The sequence below is a fragment of the Malania oleifera genome, chromosome 3 (assembly GCF_029873635.1).
Source record: "Malania oleifera isolate guangnan ecotype guangnan chromosome 3, ASM2987363v1, whole genome shotgun sequence".
Lineage (NCBI taxonomy): Eukaryota > Viridiplantae > Streptophyta > Magnoliopsida > Santalales > Ximeniaceae > Malania > Malania oleifera.
In genome coordinates, this window is record NC_080419.1 from 107,202,936 (window position 1) to 107,218,823 (window position 15,888).

At 33.7% G+C, this 15,888-nt stretch overlaps 1 protein-coding gene across 1 annotated transcript in view; it reads right to left on the reverse strand.

The window, feature by feature from the left end:
- The window catches only part of LOC131151922 (L-arabinokinase-like), a 55,395-nt gene extending 40,586 nt beyond the window's left edge, over positions 1-14,809 (reverse strand). The window contains exons 1-9 of the mRNA XM_058103420.1: positions 14,384-14,809; positions 13,706-13,813; positions 7,948-8,016; positions 7,670-7,753; positions 7,399-7,475; positions 6,750-6,816; positions 4,722-4,779; positions 4,553-4,620; positions 4,400-4,462 (exon numbers count right to left, since the gene is read on the reverse strand). Coding sequence (XP_057959403.1) covers positions 4,400-4,462; positions 4,553-4,620; positions 4,722-4,779; positions 6,750-6,816; positions 7,399-7,475; positions 7,670-7,753; positions 7,948-8,016; positions 13,706-13,813; positions 14,384-14,491 — 702 coding nt within the window. The 5' untranslated portion in view covers positions 14,492-14,809. The remainder of the gene's footprint in view (positions 1-4,399; positions 4,463-4,552; positions 4,621-4,721; positions 4,780-6,749; positions 6,817-7,398; positions 7,476-7,669; positions 7,754-7,947; positions 8,017-13,705; positions 13,814-14,383) is intronic.
- Positions 14,810-15,888: the final 1,079 nt, after the last annotated feature.

Sequence of the window (15,888 nt, forward strand, 5' to 3'; positions counted from 1 at the left end):
AACTATGTATCAAAATTATTAAACCATGCTCATGACTCTAACCCCTTGACCACTTAATATGTAATGTTGTTCTGGTAAAAATTTAAATTCCTCAAACAAAATTAAATATCATTTACCTATAAAAAAGAATTTAAAATTTTAATTTTTAATTTATTGAAATTTTTCCATGTAAATGCAACACCTATACATCTTATAAAATTAAAAAATACAAAATCTCTATTAACATATAATTGTGTTAAATGTTTTTTCAAAAGAACACCCAGTCAAACAATAATAACAAATACTTTGCACATGCCTATCACATAACAACATATTATATTTGCACAAGTTTTTTAAAATGTTGCATTTGCATAACCATACTACTAACATACTATATTTATACATGCAAGTCATACTGTCATATAATGGCTTAACATTAACTCTTTTACTAGACTTTTTTTTCATATTGGTAAGAATTGTCTCATAAGATTTTTATCCTTTATTTATCATAAATGGATACATTAAGAAAGAAAATGTACAATCAGAGCACAGATACTAAATCCTCAAAAAGGAAAAAGGAAAATGAAAAGCAAAGAACAAAAAGAAAATATATAAAATATAAAATAAAATAAAAGGCTAAAATTATCCCAAAAAGCACCTCTTTAATCCCTTCCCATTCTAATTCACCAAACATTTCAAATCGCTAATTCCCTCTGACCCTTCTTCCCCTTAGATTTACCACCATCTAGCCTATTCCTCCATGATTAGACAACATAAGGCCCAAGCTATCCAAAAAATTCTAAGTTCGAATGTCTTACTCAGCAGATTTATATATATATATATATAAGAATGTCTTTCTCAGAAGATTCTTGAACTGGAGTGGGCAAAATTCCATCTTTTACCTTCAGTTCTTTAGAAACATCATCCTCAAAAATATTAAATCCATTTAAACCTTCTAGAGGAGGAGGAGGCACATAAGATAAATTCCAGAGACAAACAGAAGAAGAGTTGGAAAAATATCCTTGCTGTTCTTGAATTTGATCCAAAAGCAAACCCTTGTCATATTCAAACTCACTATTGCCTATGCTATCATCCTCCAAAACAGCCCCCCATCTCTTACTATCCTTACTTGTATTAACCCTCTCAATGATTGGCTCCTTCATTATACCAAAAACACCTTTAGAATCTCCCTTAAATTCTTTTTTTTTTTTTTTTTTTGGTTTTCTCACCAAACAAATCCTGATTATCTTCAAAATGGTTTGTCCTCTCAAAACCCAGTTGCACTTCCTTATGATGAGCGTAAACCTTTCAACTCTTCAAATTATCCAAATTGACTCCCTTATCATCTAAATTTCCTTCTGAACCAACAATAAAATCCTGATTTTCACCTCCATAATAATTAAAATTCTTAGAAGAAGACCCCCCAAACTCTCCTTGGAATCCCACCTACCACCATTCTTCTCCAAAATAGGAGATGCACCACTCCCTTGAAAATTAGTATAATTTTAGCAACCCACCTATCTGATTCAGCCTCCTTTTCGTTTTTGTTTTCAGAGCAACTACTTCTTTCCTCTTGGCCACCATAGACCTTGTCTGAAGACAATCGAAGCGCTGAACCGCACACATCTTTCTTCCATTCTAAGGAGAGATTAATTGCCGTAGCCACACAGGTTTTTGTAGCCTCATAGGTTCATAAGAGGGCCTTCTTTTTGACTGAGATACATGATTAAGCGTTTGGGCATGGCCATTCAAATAACCTGACTGTGATTTATCCTAGTGAATTTTCTCCTCTCCAAACTGGACCAATATAGAATCAAAATTTTGCTCTTGTGCATCCTTAAGCAACAGGCCCATCAGAAATTTTTTAAGGCCTTTATTGCTCTCAAACAACCAGCCCATGTTCATATCAGTTGTCAAAGACCAGGCCAAGCCCACCTGACCGTAATCATCCCATCGTCCATGCAGAAAACTCTAGCCACCTCTAATACTTCTTTAGAATTAATTTTAAAAACAATGAGACCTATTAGTAGCTATATTTTAAACATGAAGTCTAAGTAAGTAAACAAGACAAAGCATTATCAATTTGTTTAAAACGTATATAGATTAATGCTAGATAATTATATCACAATGGTAGAAAAATTTAGATAATTTTATTATACAATGAAATTATAATTTTTCTTTTAAAAATTTAGGTAAACCCATGTTTGATTATTTTAAGAATCTAATTTTTAAAAATCAAATTATGTATTAGCATCAAACTTTAGGGGCCGTTTGGTATCACTGTCAAAAATTAGAGAAACGAAAACCAAAAACCAGAAAGAGAAACTAAAAATTGGAAACCACCAAGCTATTTGGTTAACATTTATAAAATTAAAAACAAATTAAAAACGTAATTAAAAAATGCTCATTTTCATTTTAAATCAAATAATATTATAAAAATATGATTAAAGTGATAAAATTACAAATAATACACATTAAAAAAATACTATACTAAAAATAAAATTTATAATAATTATTTTACTTTATTGTTCTACTTTCAAAATTTACTATACAACAAAAATTTTATTGGACATGACAATTGAAAAATAGTAGAAGTATTTTGAAATTGGCTTTATTAGTATTTTTTGAAATTTATGCATATTTTTCTTTTAATTATATTTAAATTCATATGATCATTTAATTTTCATTTTAATTTAAAAGTGTATAAAATAAATAATTTAATTAAAAAAAACTATTTTTGGATATTAAAATTTCTAGCAACAGGTTTTCAAAACAACTAAAACCATAAAATCTAGTAATTTTTTGGCAAACAGCTGAAAAGCAGCAATAAAAACAGAAAACTAACAATATAAACAAACGCGCTTTTATAATCTGTTTCTTCACTGTGAAGAAATAGAAACTGAAAACTGAAAACAACAACGATACCAAACACACCCTTAGTTCTTGAAAAGAAAATATAAATTCCTTTGAGTAACTCTTTCGTACTTTAGAACTTAATTACATCTTGCATCAAACTATTACCAATTTTTCTTAATTTATAAAAGCTTAAGCTATTTGGTTGTGGGGCAACAATGTACATTAAGCTTTAACACAAAAGAAGAGGCATCCCAAGGCACAAGGCTCCCTGCCTACCTTACCCCTACTTTTGTACAGAGAGGTTGCTTTCTTGGACTCAAACTCATGACCAACCAACCACAACGAAGTAATCTCACTGTTGACCAAAGGCCCACCCTCTTCTTAATTTATAAACTACATTGTAAATTATCTAAAAACTATTTACTTCTTTGAAAAGATAAATAATTTGAATATATTTACTTTAGACTATTCGCGTGCATGCAAGATAGTAAGAGTAAGTACTGCCAACAAACATCACCTCAATCAAAAAAAAAAAAAATGACACTGATAATGATAAATGCTCTGCAAAGTAGTTAATGAACCAACGGAATATATTATAGACTTGCACAACAATATAAAAAGCAACCTTGGAACCTTCCTCAACTAAGAGTTGCAGTTTGTTACTCAATCAGTTAAATTATGCCATTTAAAATTCATACATTTTATAAAACTTAATGTATCATTAAAAAGGGCTCCTCAATCTTTGGACAGAATTCGGCACAGTTTCAGTCAAGGCTGAAGTCACTCCTGATATCCACAACCCAGCAATTCAAAAATACCAAGTGTGATCATATTTGACAGCCCACATTATTGTCATTATTTAAATGAGAAAAAAATTAGAGGAAATGCAAAAAAACAGTGACAGTTTCAGTACGGATTATGGCGTCTACACATGCATGTAAAGCAAAACAAAGATATGATGCCCTTGTATTGTTTCAACCCAGTCTAACTAAGATGTAACACTGTATGTGACTTATATTAGATTGGACCATCTAGTGATTCTAGTGGAATTAAGATAAGAATGATTAAAATAGCAGACTACAGCAACCAATGAACATCTAGACCACCATCCACCGTCTATTCATAATGGCAAGCTTATCAATCAATTTGCAGGTTTTCTATTGCACAGTTAAACTTGTATAAAATCTAATTGCTGCTCTCATCTGGACAGATGATCTGGACACAGGATCAACCTCAGGCATTTTCGTACCAAAAAAACCACTCTCAAGATTTGGATTTGCCAAAATTAACTTGGCAGCTCAAGACTTACCAAATGCAACAACAAAAGACCCTCTGTTAAACTTCAACAATTACTCTTTGTAGTATTATTTTTTCATAGACATGCTACATAGGAATCAAGCTTATGTAACAACCAATTAAAGAATTTTTTTTATGGATTGTGGACAAGAAGCAACCCAAGTATGCCATGATGATCAAAAATACATGCAATTAAACAGAGCAAAAATGAATCAGTTACATAACAAGGAAAACACCAACAAGCAGAAGTGATTGATCATTAGCTCACCTGACCACCAAAATTGAGGATAACTAGCTTCACATCATCCCCAATCCCAAGTTCCTTCCTCACCTAGAAAGAGGGGATTTGGAGACATACATCATGAAGAAACAAGTCAACTGTTTGTGTTACCAATACATAAGTAAATTTCATGAGCCAAACCTCTTTGCGGGATCTGTGCAACCTCCTCACGACCAGAGGAACATCAATCACATCACGAAAAGCAGGCACTGGAAAGTTGGAAGACACATGTTGAAACACATCATTAGATCTATATGCAAATAGTAGGAAAAAAATGCACTGTTCTCCAGATACAAGGGGAACAACATACTTGGGCAGTATCCTGGGAGACGGATCAGGAACTCACAATGTGAATAGTCCTCTGCTATCTGCGTCAATTGAGTAAAAATAAATAATTTTTGCATAAATGAATACATACATAATATTCAAAAAAAAAAAAATGTGCAACCTCATAAACTCTAAAAGATTGACAAGTATCAGCATAATAATTAGTGCTTGTGCTCCTAAAATAGCAAAAAATCTTAAACTTTGAGGCAATTTTGGGAAGAAATGGATAATATTATATCAAGGATGTCAGGGAGTGAGAAAATATTCATAGGAACAGATTTTTAAAAGGTTGTAGAGAAAGGACTAAGAGCTATGAAAGGATACATGGAGGACATGTATATGGAGATAAAAATGAGTGCAGTGATATGATCTTTGACTTTGCTATGTTGCATGATCTTATAAGAATGCCATTTACTTTGCGAAGAGATAAGAACACCTAATAACATTCGAACGTGAACAAATAAAAATCAAATGGATTTTTTAACTAGCATGGTAGACTTTTTATTATGCAAGGACTGTAAAGTTATTCCACGTTTATGTTAATTGCACAACATAGAGTAAGTGTTAGATATATGCATTAAGAAAAGGAAGAGAAAGGCTAACATAGATCAATGAAGGAGAACTAGGTGGTGGAACGTAAACTGAGAAAATACAATAAAATTTAAAGATAAAATGCCAAAGATTGTGACTTGACAATGGGAGATAATGTAGACACAAACACGCTTTGGAGTATGATAGATGGTTCTATTAAAGAGATAGAAAAAGAGGTTTTAGGTGAATCTAGAGGAAGATGAGAGCTGGTGGTGAAATCAAGAGATCCAAAAAGCTGTTAAGACAAAAAGAATGCCTTTCAAGACAAAGAAAAAATGAAGAAACATAGAAAATTTTGAAAAGTATAAAAAGGCAAGAAAAGAATGCCTCTAGTGAAGCTAAATATCATAGTTCTAAAAATGGTGGCGGTTTTTGTAACAGAAACAATCACAATCGTTTCAGATGTTACATAATGTGCGATTGATGCCACATCTGTGAATTCATTTATGAGATAAGAAAACTTGCTAAAAACTTATAAATTCACATGTCCAAAATCTCACATGTTAATGTCTTAACTCTTAAGTATACCAAAATTTTAAATCAAGTTACACATAGAATTTCCTAAACATGTTGAGTGTTAGATGGGTTCTTTTGTTGCTAAAGGGAGAAATTCCTTATAGCTGCTACTATTCACCATTTTATTGAGTATAGATCTAATCTAAACCAAGAAAATAAAATAATGAAACATATTTATATTTTATATTTCAAAGCATAGCACAATCAGATAAAAGCATAAACATCTAATATAAGAATAAGCTGTACAGAACAAAGACTATAGACTACATGGCTTCAAATTTAAGTTCTGATTCTTCCAGCAACTGAAGGATGTTGATGCATGTTGCCAATATAGTTTCTAATCTAGGAAAATAAATTTCCAAAATATGATTTTTATTCTCCTAGATAACAGACAGTTCGTTTATCTTCAATTAACTTGAGTTAAATTATTGATTTTTTTTATAATGAATATGATGAATATGGTTTATAAATTCTGTTTCAAGTTTTAAAAGCTTGATATGTTTACGAAGTACAAAATTAGTGTTAAAATTTGTTAGAGCAACTCATAACTGGTCTGAAGGCATAACAGCCTGTGCAGACAGTAATGGCATGTAACAGACCATAATGGCCATTATGACATCATAGCTGACCATTACTGGATTGATACAGACGTGAATAAAGACATTTAAGAGATTTTTTAAGGCACTGATAAAGTCAATGGCGGTAATAATTGATTTTACAATGCTAAATATAGAGCATATAATAATTTGCATACAAGAAGAAGGCGGGAAAGCCATATCTGAACTTGCTAGAGATAGAAAAAGAAAGAGCAGGTGACGTTTTCCAGCAAAGCCAGACAGAGAACATAAAGAAAAATTGTGACTTTCAAGAACAATAATTCAATGTTGAGGAGACAAATGGTCACCTGCCAAACTATTGAACGATGATGATTTCCTGCAGCCATCACATACTCTGCATAAATGAAGTCCCAACTGCAAAAATTTATGAAAATTCAATAACAATTAAAAAATAAAATAAAATTTTTTAGTAAATATAAAGCATATAATTGTTTTATTAACTAATAGGGATGAATTGGACTATGCAGGTAAGACTAATTTTTTATAACTCCAGATTTCAAACCAATGATAATTGACAAGTAATGACAATTTAAGTGAGCTACAAATCTTTGGCTCCAAATCAAGCTTGAAAATAAACCATGAAACACTATTTGATGCTTATTGGAGAAGATTCATAAGCTTCAGTACACTATAGCTAAAATGGCACATTTATGTGATTGACAGTTTAGACAAGAAAGGAGATCAATACAAACATACACTCATGACAAGCATCAATGTTCCTTAAAGATTAAAGGGTTGTTTTTTTTCCTCTTTTTTATTTTTTATTTTTTATTTTTTTGGAAGAGGGGGAGGGGGGATGGGGTACCATTTTCTAACTTTTCTTCTCTAGAAATTTGAGATTCCTATAAGAGAAATTGAGCAAAAAACAAATAAGCAAGAAAAACGCAAAACCTCATTGAACTTAGTGACTGATCGATATCATCAAGGACTGATTACCTGAAGTTGGTCACACAGACAGATCGAATTCCAGCATCAGCTGCTGCACGGCATGCGACTGGAACAACATCTGAAACCTGTTTTCACAAAAACACCACATTTCTTCTAATGTGAAGTCTATATAACACAATTCCAAGTCCACATTCCACAATAAGAACAACTGCAGCTGTAAACTATGCACTTAAACAGGCAAAAATATTTATATTAATCCCCTTAAACAACAAAATGACAAGCATCCATTCCAGAAATAAGACACGAAGCAGGTACATACCACTAAATCAGCCTTGATGGAGTTCAACCACTCAATTTCAGTTGCCAAGATGGAAGCCCGGGGTACCACGGCAGTCTCAGAATACTATATTAACCAAAATATAGAACAAAAGGTAACTAATAAAACCAGCAGGTTGTAGCAAAATGAGCCACAAAATTGGAGGAAATTCACAGGTAAGCTACAAAGATTGTCTAAACTGAAACTGCCACGCAAGCTGCTCATCTGCCGGCATCATTAAACATAATGAACAACAGCAATATTTGAAAGACAATCTTAACCTTCTCCAAGGAAGCAAGGCGATCCACCGTCAATGCATCTGCCTGGACTGCTCCACAATCTAACAATACCTGCAATACCCTTAAAATTGATTCTCTCATAACAGCATAAATCCATCTTAATTACGCCTTTAACCTACGTCTAAATTTTCATTATTAACGTAATGAAGTGAAAATGCATGTGGAAAAAAAGTGGTTTGATTCACCAAGAAATATTATATTCTCCTGTGCTTCCATCAGAGTTACAAGAAAAGGGGCAAAAGCAGAAGAAACAAAATTTCAGGACAATATTCTTCCTTTTTCTAGAAAATATAAAATATGCACCAATTACATCTAAGTTACAAATTAGCATTATGAAAATGTTAAACTGTACAATGACTTCATTTCCTCCAACTTAATTTTAACAACTTGCAATTGGATATCAAGTACCCAATAACAAAAAGTCATGTCTGCCCAGCGAAAAGGATTGAGACCCATCAAGGCATATAAGATGGTCTGTGCTAAAAACCAAATTGGTATGACGATTTTGGCAATCAATATCAACTTCATGGACAGTGACACACTCTATTGATAGTTTTGAAATTTAAAATTGTTACTGATTACTGGTTATTTAGGGTAAGATAAATAGTATTACAACTGTGTGTTAGTAAAAGTGAATAGGTCAGTGTATGATGGTTTATCATGATGTACATGACACATAAATAGAGAGGGAGACCTATTGCTATGAATAGGTTTTCCAATTCACTGAACTATCTTAACATGGTCAAATCATGGTCCCAAACCCCTAAGTGCTGCAGCAACTGCCAAATCGAGCCTTAAATATGACAACCCTATGAATTCCCACCACTGTACAAAGGTTGCGCCCACCACCGTAGGCCTAAAACAACTCCAGCACTCACCAGAAAACACAGCAGTCACCCAAAAAATTCCTTGAAAACACTGGCAGAGCAGAACCATAAAAACCCTATGATATAGAGACTTTACAAAACCAGCATTCGCAGACAGACATCGCCAATCTGTAGCCCCTGAAATCCTCATTGACAGAAGTACCCCGCCCATGCACCTCACCCACAATAGGCCAGGGCTTGAGGTTTCGTTAAGCCCTATTTGTTATTCAGATTTTTCCCACTTGTTTTGAACCCCACTTTAAAGCATGATATCAAGTTGTGCAACATGGATTTTAGTCTAAAGATCCAACCTATTTAGTTCTCACTGGCACCTGAGTTCATTGGGGCAGTAGCACCACTGTGTCAGTGTGTGTGCAATTCATTCCAGTTGTTTATCTTGTTCAACATTGGTCTGGTTTGGGGCTTGTTGAGATGGAGTTCATGAGTCCCAAAAGTATGTTCCTTTGTCAATGCTGCAATTACAACCAAGAATTTGAATATGGAAGTAACTATTACCGTGGTTTAAGGCTTTCAAGATCTATTTAACAGGCTTAGGCAAGTTCAAACAATTTCAATGATGATGAAGGAATGAAGTATGGATTCATGAAGAAGCAATGATTGTCTGCCTGCTATGGAACTTGACAGTATGCAAGGAGACTTGGATTATGTCAAATTCTTATGTTCCATTAACATGATACTTTCTGCTATAACAGGAAAACAGGAGTGTTACTAAGTACTTCACAGACACAAAGTGTATCCATGAGAAACTTAATATCGTGCAAACCCATAACCGACGATGTCTGCAAGATGCAAAAGCATATGACGGACTTTCACTTCCTTGCAAGTTTAAAACATGAGATTGAACCAATCCGAACCCAGATTAATGGTAGTGCAAAGTCGCCATTCTTGCTAACGTTTATTCACACACTTTGTGCTTCCTTCGGCACTCATTCCTCACCTCCAAGTTCCAAGTTCTGATGCTCGGATATCTAGTCCCAAGAAACCAAGTTTTGTTAGCTAGAGTGTTTCTATCTACCGTCCAGGTGTAACAGAACTTTCTGGTATGGTTGAAATAATCATGGTGGAAGAGATAGGCAAGGTAAAGGTACCCCACACAAGTGTACTCATAGTGGACGAGAAGATTATACCATTGAGCAACACTAGGATCTAACACCATTGCAGGTTAAGTGATTGGCAAACAATGCACCATTTCTGTCTGCAGGAAGGAGTATTCAAAGTTACAACAGTATCAAGCATCCCAACAAGTTTCTCTTATCATTGCATCACTTGCTCAAATATGTAACCTACACCCTACTTGTCTTCCACTGCCTCTCCCACTAGTCCTAGGACATAGATTTTTCTGCCGCTAAACTAAACATATGGCATGTGTAACCAACCTTTTCTTTTCTCTCCAAGGTTAAAACTACCTCGTATTACCTTCGCAGTTGGGTCCGCTACTCCTACAGCTAAGGGAATAAGGACAGTAAATCCTACTCCCTCAGTCTCTTTCTTTTGTTTTTATGCTGCTAGATTCCCCTTTAATCTCATGTTTGTTAGTAAGATTACAAAATCAACAAATTGTTCCACGCGTAAAGATGCTTCGTAGTCATAATGCTAAGGAGTACTTCAGTACCCAATTTACTACAAATATAGCTACATATAGATTGATTGTGAGCAATATGCTTTGAAGCGGAGTGATTTTCCTAGCATCTCTTTGGTGTTCAGCTAGTAGATGCTTACAGCATGTTTCTTTGGAAGACATGCAACAGGATTGACTGGCTCTATTGTCTTCAATTGCTTTGTCGCTACCTTCTATATTTACTTCTTGTTTAGTTTGGTTGCATTCTTATTATAAAGAGTGGATATCTTGTCCTCCCTGCTTTTTTCTTTTCTCCTTTTTCCTTCTCTGTTTTCTTGATTGTAATCCTTCTTCCTTTAATATAATCCTTTGTTCATCAAAAAAAATCTTGTGTTCTGCACACACTCCACAACTAAATGAAGTAGCAGAGAGGAAAATAAAACATATCCTTATAGTCAAATGTACCCTACTATATCAAATAAATGTCCAAGTTTTTTGGAGTGATATCACGCTCACAACCTGCTCACTTCTCAATAGAATGCAATCCGTTCATGGCTGCAAAATACCCTACTCTATTCTCTTCTAGAATGCTCCATAATTCTCACAAGATCCCCATATATTAGGGTCTGTCCTTTGTTTCTCAGCTAACTCCTGGAGGGGATAAGTTGGATCACTGTGCTATCACATGTATTTTTATAGGTTAGTCTTGTACTTAGAAGAGATAACACTCTTAAAGTCCTATCTTGCATCCTTTCTTTATTTCTGATTCATGAGCCTAATTAACCTTGATGAATGCCTTCCTCTCCCTAGCCTTCCAGATTCTAGCCTATTCTCTCTGTGCAATCATCCTCCAATATCTTCATCTAATTTGTCCTTCTAGTCGCCTAGATCATCCTAATTTATAGGTATACACACCATAGTGACTCAAGCAAGAAAGCCCTCCTCTAGCTCCTGCTACACCTTTGCTTTCCTCATCTCATGATTGAACTTCCCATGGTGTTGATCTTCCTGTTGCAATCCAGAAACACAAATATGCATGTACCCAACATCCATTTTCGTTTGCTATGATTTCTTGTCACAGTTTTGTTAGTGCACTATTGACTATCCCCTACGTCTCTTCCCAAATCTATATCTAAATCCAATGTCTTAAATTGCAATGCTTCCAAAGTATGAAATTTTCAATGGAAGTTTTATGTTGATGTCAACATCCATTTAGATTTTTTAAAATGATGGAAAAGACTCATAAAGCATGGAATTCTTTTATGAAATTTAGAAACTATTAATAGACATCATAATACATGATTTAAAACTAAAATATTATAAATAAAATACCTCAAAGGCATTATGTGGGGTATAACATGCAATAATTGTAATATAATAATCATATTACTGAAATTCATAAGTCAATAAAATATTATTATCCTACAAAATGCAGAAAATTTAGACATAAAAGACCAAATAAAATGTTATAGATAATATATAAATTTAGTTTTTTCAAGTAATTTTAAAAGTCACAAAGCTATAATTCATATCCTTCTTGCAATAATGTTTAGTTTTAATTTGAGAGACAGAGACAAAGAGAGAGATTTCAAGTTGGATTTTCAATCCCAAATTTGACTTTTGAAGTAATTTCATTTTGTAGTCAAATTTTCAAAAATTCTTTCAAGATTTCATTTAACTTTGAATAATTTGTGGAATTTCAATAGAAGTTTTTGTAAAACAAAGATTGACTGCCATTTCGATCTCAAGGGTGAAGGGAAGCTTTCAATGAAATTTAGGACATGTCTAAAGCCTTATCCCATCATGGATGAAGGAGTACAATAGTAGAAACAATATCTTTGTTACAAGATAATGACACATGGGAACTAGTACATTTCCTAGTGATAAGTTTGTTGTCGATGGGTGTACAACATGAAGGTCAATTATAATGGTCGAGTGGCTCGCCTAAAGGTCTGTTTAGTTGCCAAAGGATTACGTACGGTTTGGACTATTTTGACATAATTCTCCCCAATCACCAAACTTACCTCAATTTTTCTATTTGACCCCTAGTCACCACTTGTCATTCGCCTTTGCCTCAATTTGATGTGAAGAATGACTTCCAACATAGTGATTTTTAGGGGGAGGTCTATATAGAGCAACCAACCAGGTTTTTTTGTTAATGCAAGTCCGCATTAGTATATCGTCAAGAAATCCTTATAAAATATCAACAAATCTCCCAAAGCATGGTTGGTATTTTAGTACAATAGTGCCTGGGTTTGGCCTTCAGTGATGTGCGGTCAATTGCTCTGTAATCTATCATTCATTGTGTACATGGATGAGATTGTGATTACCAATAATGATGATTAAGGTGTCTAGAGTTTGAAAAGCTTTGACAAACAAAGCCCAAAGATTTGGGATGTTTAAATACTTCTTGGGTAGAGAAGTATCCAAATTGTGCACAAGAATCATCTTGTTATAAAGGAAGTATGTTCTAAATCTTTGGACGAGGCTCGACTATTGGGATCCAAGCCCATTAATACACTTATGGATTCTCACAGAAAATTACTACCAAATGTGGGCGATTTGTTGGCTGACCTTAGACGATATCAGGGGTTTGTTGGAAAGTTAAACCACTTCACAATCACTCGACCACACATTTCTGTCGCAGCAAGTGTTGTGAGCCAATTCTCATGATTCTCTCCAAACTAGTCACTGTGATGCTGTCATTTGTATCTTGCAATACCTTAAAGGTGCACCTACAAAGAAGCCTCTTGTATAAAGATTAGGGTCACACTTGTGTTTAGGATTATATAAATGCAGATTGCGCTAGGTCAACTCTAAAGCCACAATTGAGTGTGTTTCATTGGTGATAACCTAGTATCCTGGACGAGTCTTATGGCCCGACGAATGCTGAGCCAAAATATAAGGCCATTGCCCACACTACATGTCAATCGGTTACTGGTTATTTAGTGATAGTTATTTAGTATTACAATTGTGAGTGCAAATGACACATGTCATGCATAGAGAGGGAGACCCATTGCTATGATCACACTTTCTAGTTTACTAAACATTATAAATAAAAATAAATGGACAATTCATCAAAATCGATTTTAAGAATCTTTGATAAGCAGAAAAGCCTATCAAAAGGTAGGCTCTGATAACCTTTTTTTCATGTTTTTGGAAACTACAGAAGCATACAAATAAGGTTTGATTCTCCATAATCTATTTGTAGGATCATGGATGTCTAAAAACATAGAATCACAAAAGAGAGCATGTAATAAGGAAATTTGCTACACAATTGTGACAAGGAATTGACCTTGCGGATGAAGAGCCGAGGAGATTGTACTTCTGTTGTAAAAACAAAGTCAGGTGCGCCCGTAACCACATGAACATCATGCCCAGCATTTATAAGGTGTCGGACAACCTATGGAGAACAACTCAATTCGTGAATGACCCCCCAAAAAATTAGGAAACAGAACTATCAAACAGAAGGATAAAAAAATTTAAGTGTAGCGCTTAATTATTTAGTTCAAAGAAATTCAATGAACAATAATAGATCAGCAAAAATTTAAGATTACGCATAATGCGTTTGAGACAGTGTGGAAAGCCAAGTACCATTAAATCACAAATAAAAAAGGATTAAGGTAACTAAGCTTCTTTTTCTTTTTTTGGGTGAGTGGAATAAAAACAGTTTAACATACTCTGATTAAAATATGGGCAATTTCCAAGCAACTAATAGAACTATAACTTAAAAACAACACACCCATTTGGTAAAGCACCACCGGCAACAAAAAATAATCAACTACCAACACAACACTCATCATGATCATGATCATTAGAGACAAAATTTTCACAACTTCAACTCAAAATTATTAGATACACTATGGATCCCCGGAAGTGCAGAAAATATTCAAAACTGATGATCCTAAAAGAACAAACCAATTTTCTGGAGCCCCAGAGGCAGAGACAGAGAAAGAATGGTAAGAAATTTGACCTCAACGACGCGGGTAGCATGGCCAAAGCCATGGCCGGTGACGTAGTAAGCAAACACGAGATGCTGCCTTGATGCAGAGACTTGATCATCATCTGGGTCAATCCTCATTCTCTCTCTCTTAACTAAAGATAGAATGAATGAATGAATGAATGATTGATTGATTGGATAATATCAGAGAGAAAAGATGAACTTTTGAAGAACCCCAAGATTATTGGGCATATATGTAGGTAGGCATATACATATATACGGACGGGATGGAGTAGAAGAAGGAAACAGAGAGCAGCAGAGGAGAGCAGAGAAAGGATAAAGATGATGACAGGGATATGACTCCACACTTCAACTTCCCCCCCAATTTCACTGGCAAGACGGTAGGAACCCAGATGGAGTGGGCAATGTTTTTTTGAAATTTAATTTAGGCTTTTGACCTGTTTAAGATGGATGTTCAAAAATTAAAATAAGACAAAACAAAACAGGGCATGCTTACGCTAGGCTGGGTGGATAGGGATGTTTGGAGTTCATGAGATGAACATTTTGGTTTGGTTATGGCAGCCCAAAAATCATGCCTTCAATTAGGGTGAGCATCCATTATTAAGTTAAAATTGTATTAATGGGCTGATTTGGTTGTTTAAATTAATTGAATTGGATTTAGTTTCAAATTTTGATTTAGTTTATTCTAAAATTTTCAAATACTTAATTTATCCAATTTGATTTACTTGCGTTTTTTAAATTCTTAAAATACGGTCTTGCCTATGTTTTTTTTTTTTTTTTTTTCTTTTGCTTGGTATTTTTCACAAGAGTTTCATTGAAAAAATATGCAACATATTAAATCAACCTATGTAAGTATATTTAACCCAAAGGTCACCTTATATTAAATTCAAACTCAATTTAAACGTTTTGCCGCTCCAAAGTCTAATCAACCGGGCAAAAGATCTCGATTCTTGAATCAAGCTTAGCAAGCAAAATAGTGATGCAAGTCCAAACAACACATATAATATTATAATTATTACTCTCTAGCTACTTAATTAATACTATAATTATTAGTTGCTTTCCGAAATATAGTATATATGTAAAGTGAGTTAGGGTTTGTGTTTTCAAAAACATAATTGCCAACGTAAAAGATAATATATTAGTAGTTTTAAAAAAATCAAAATTGAAATAAAAATATAATTCTTTATAAAATAGTAAGGTTTTATTTTTCAATAAATGAATAAGATAATTGATTAGTAAAAATTCAAACAATATGCTATCATCGATCAAATCTAAAACTTAAAAATAATCATTTAAAATCTAATCACTAAAAAAAAATACACACGCGACTTCCTTCTCTATCTTTTTTTTCTAGTAAAACATACCAATTTTTTTACGTGGCCACAACACACACACATAGGATGTGTCTATAGCAATTCTTGTATAATATATTTAATTTATAACTTATTTTTAATTAAAATATTTAGAAATTATGTTAATAAGTGATTTAATAAATTTAAAATTTAAAATTAGAAAAT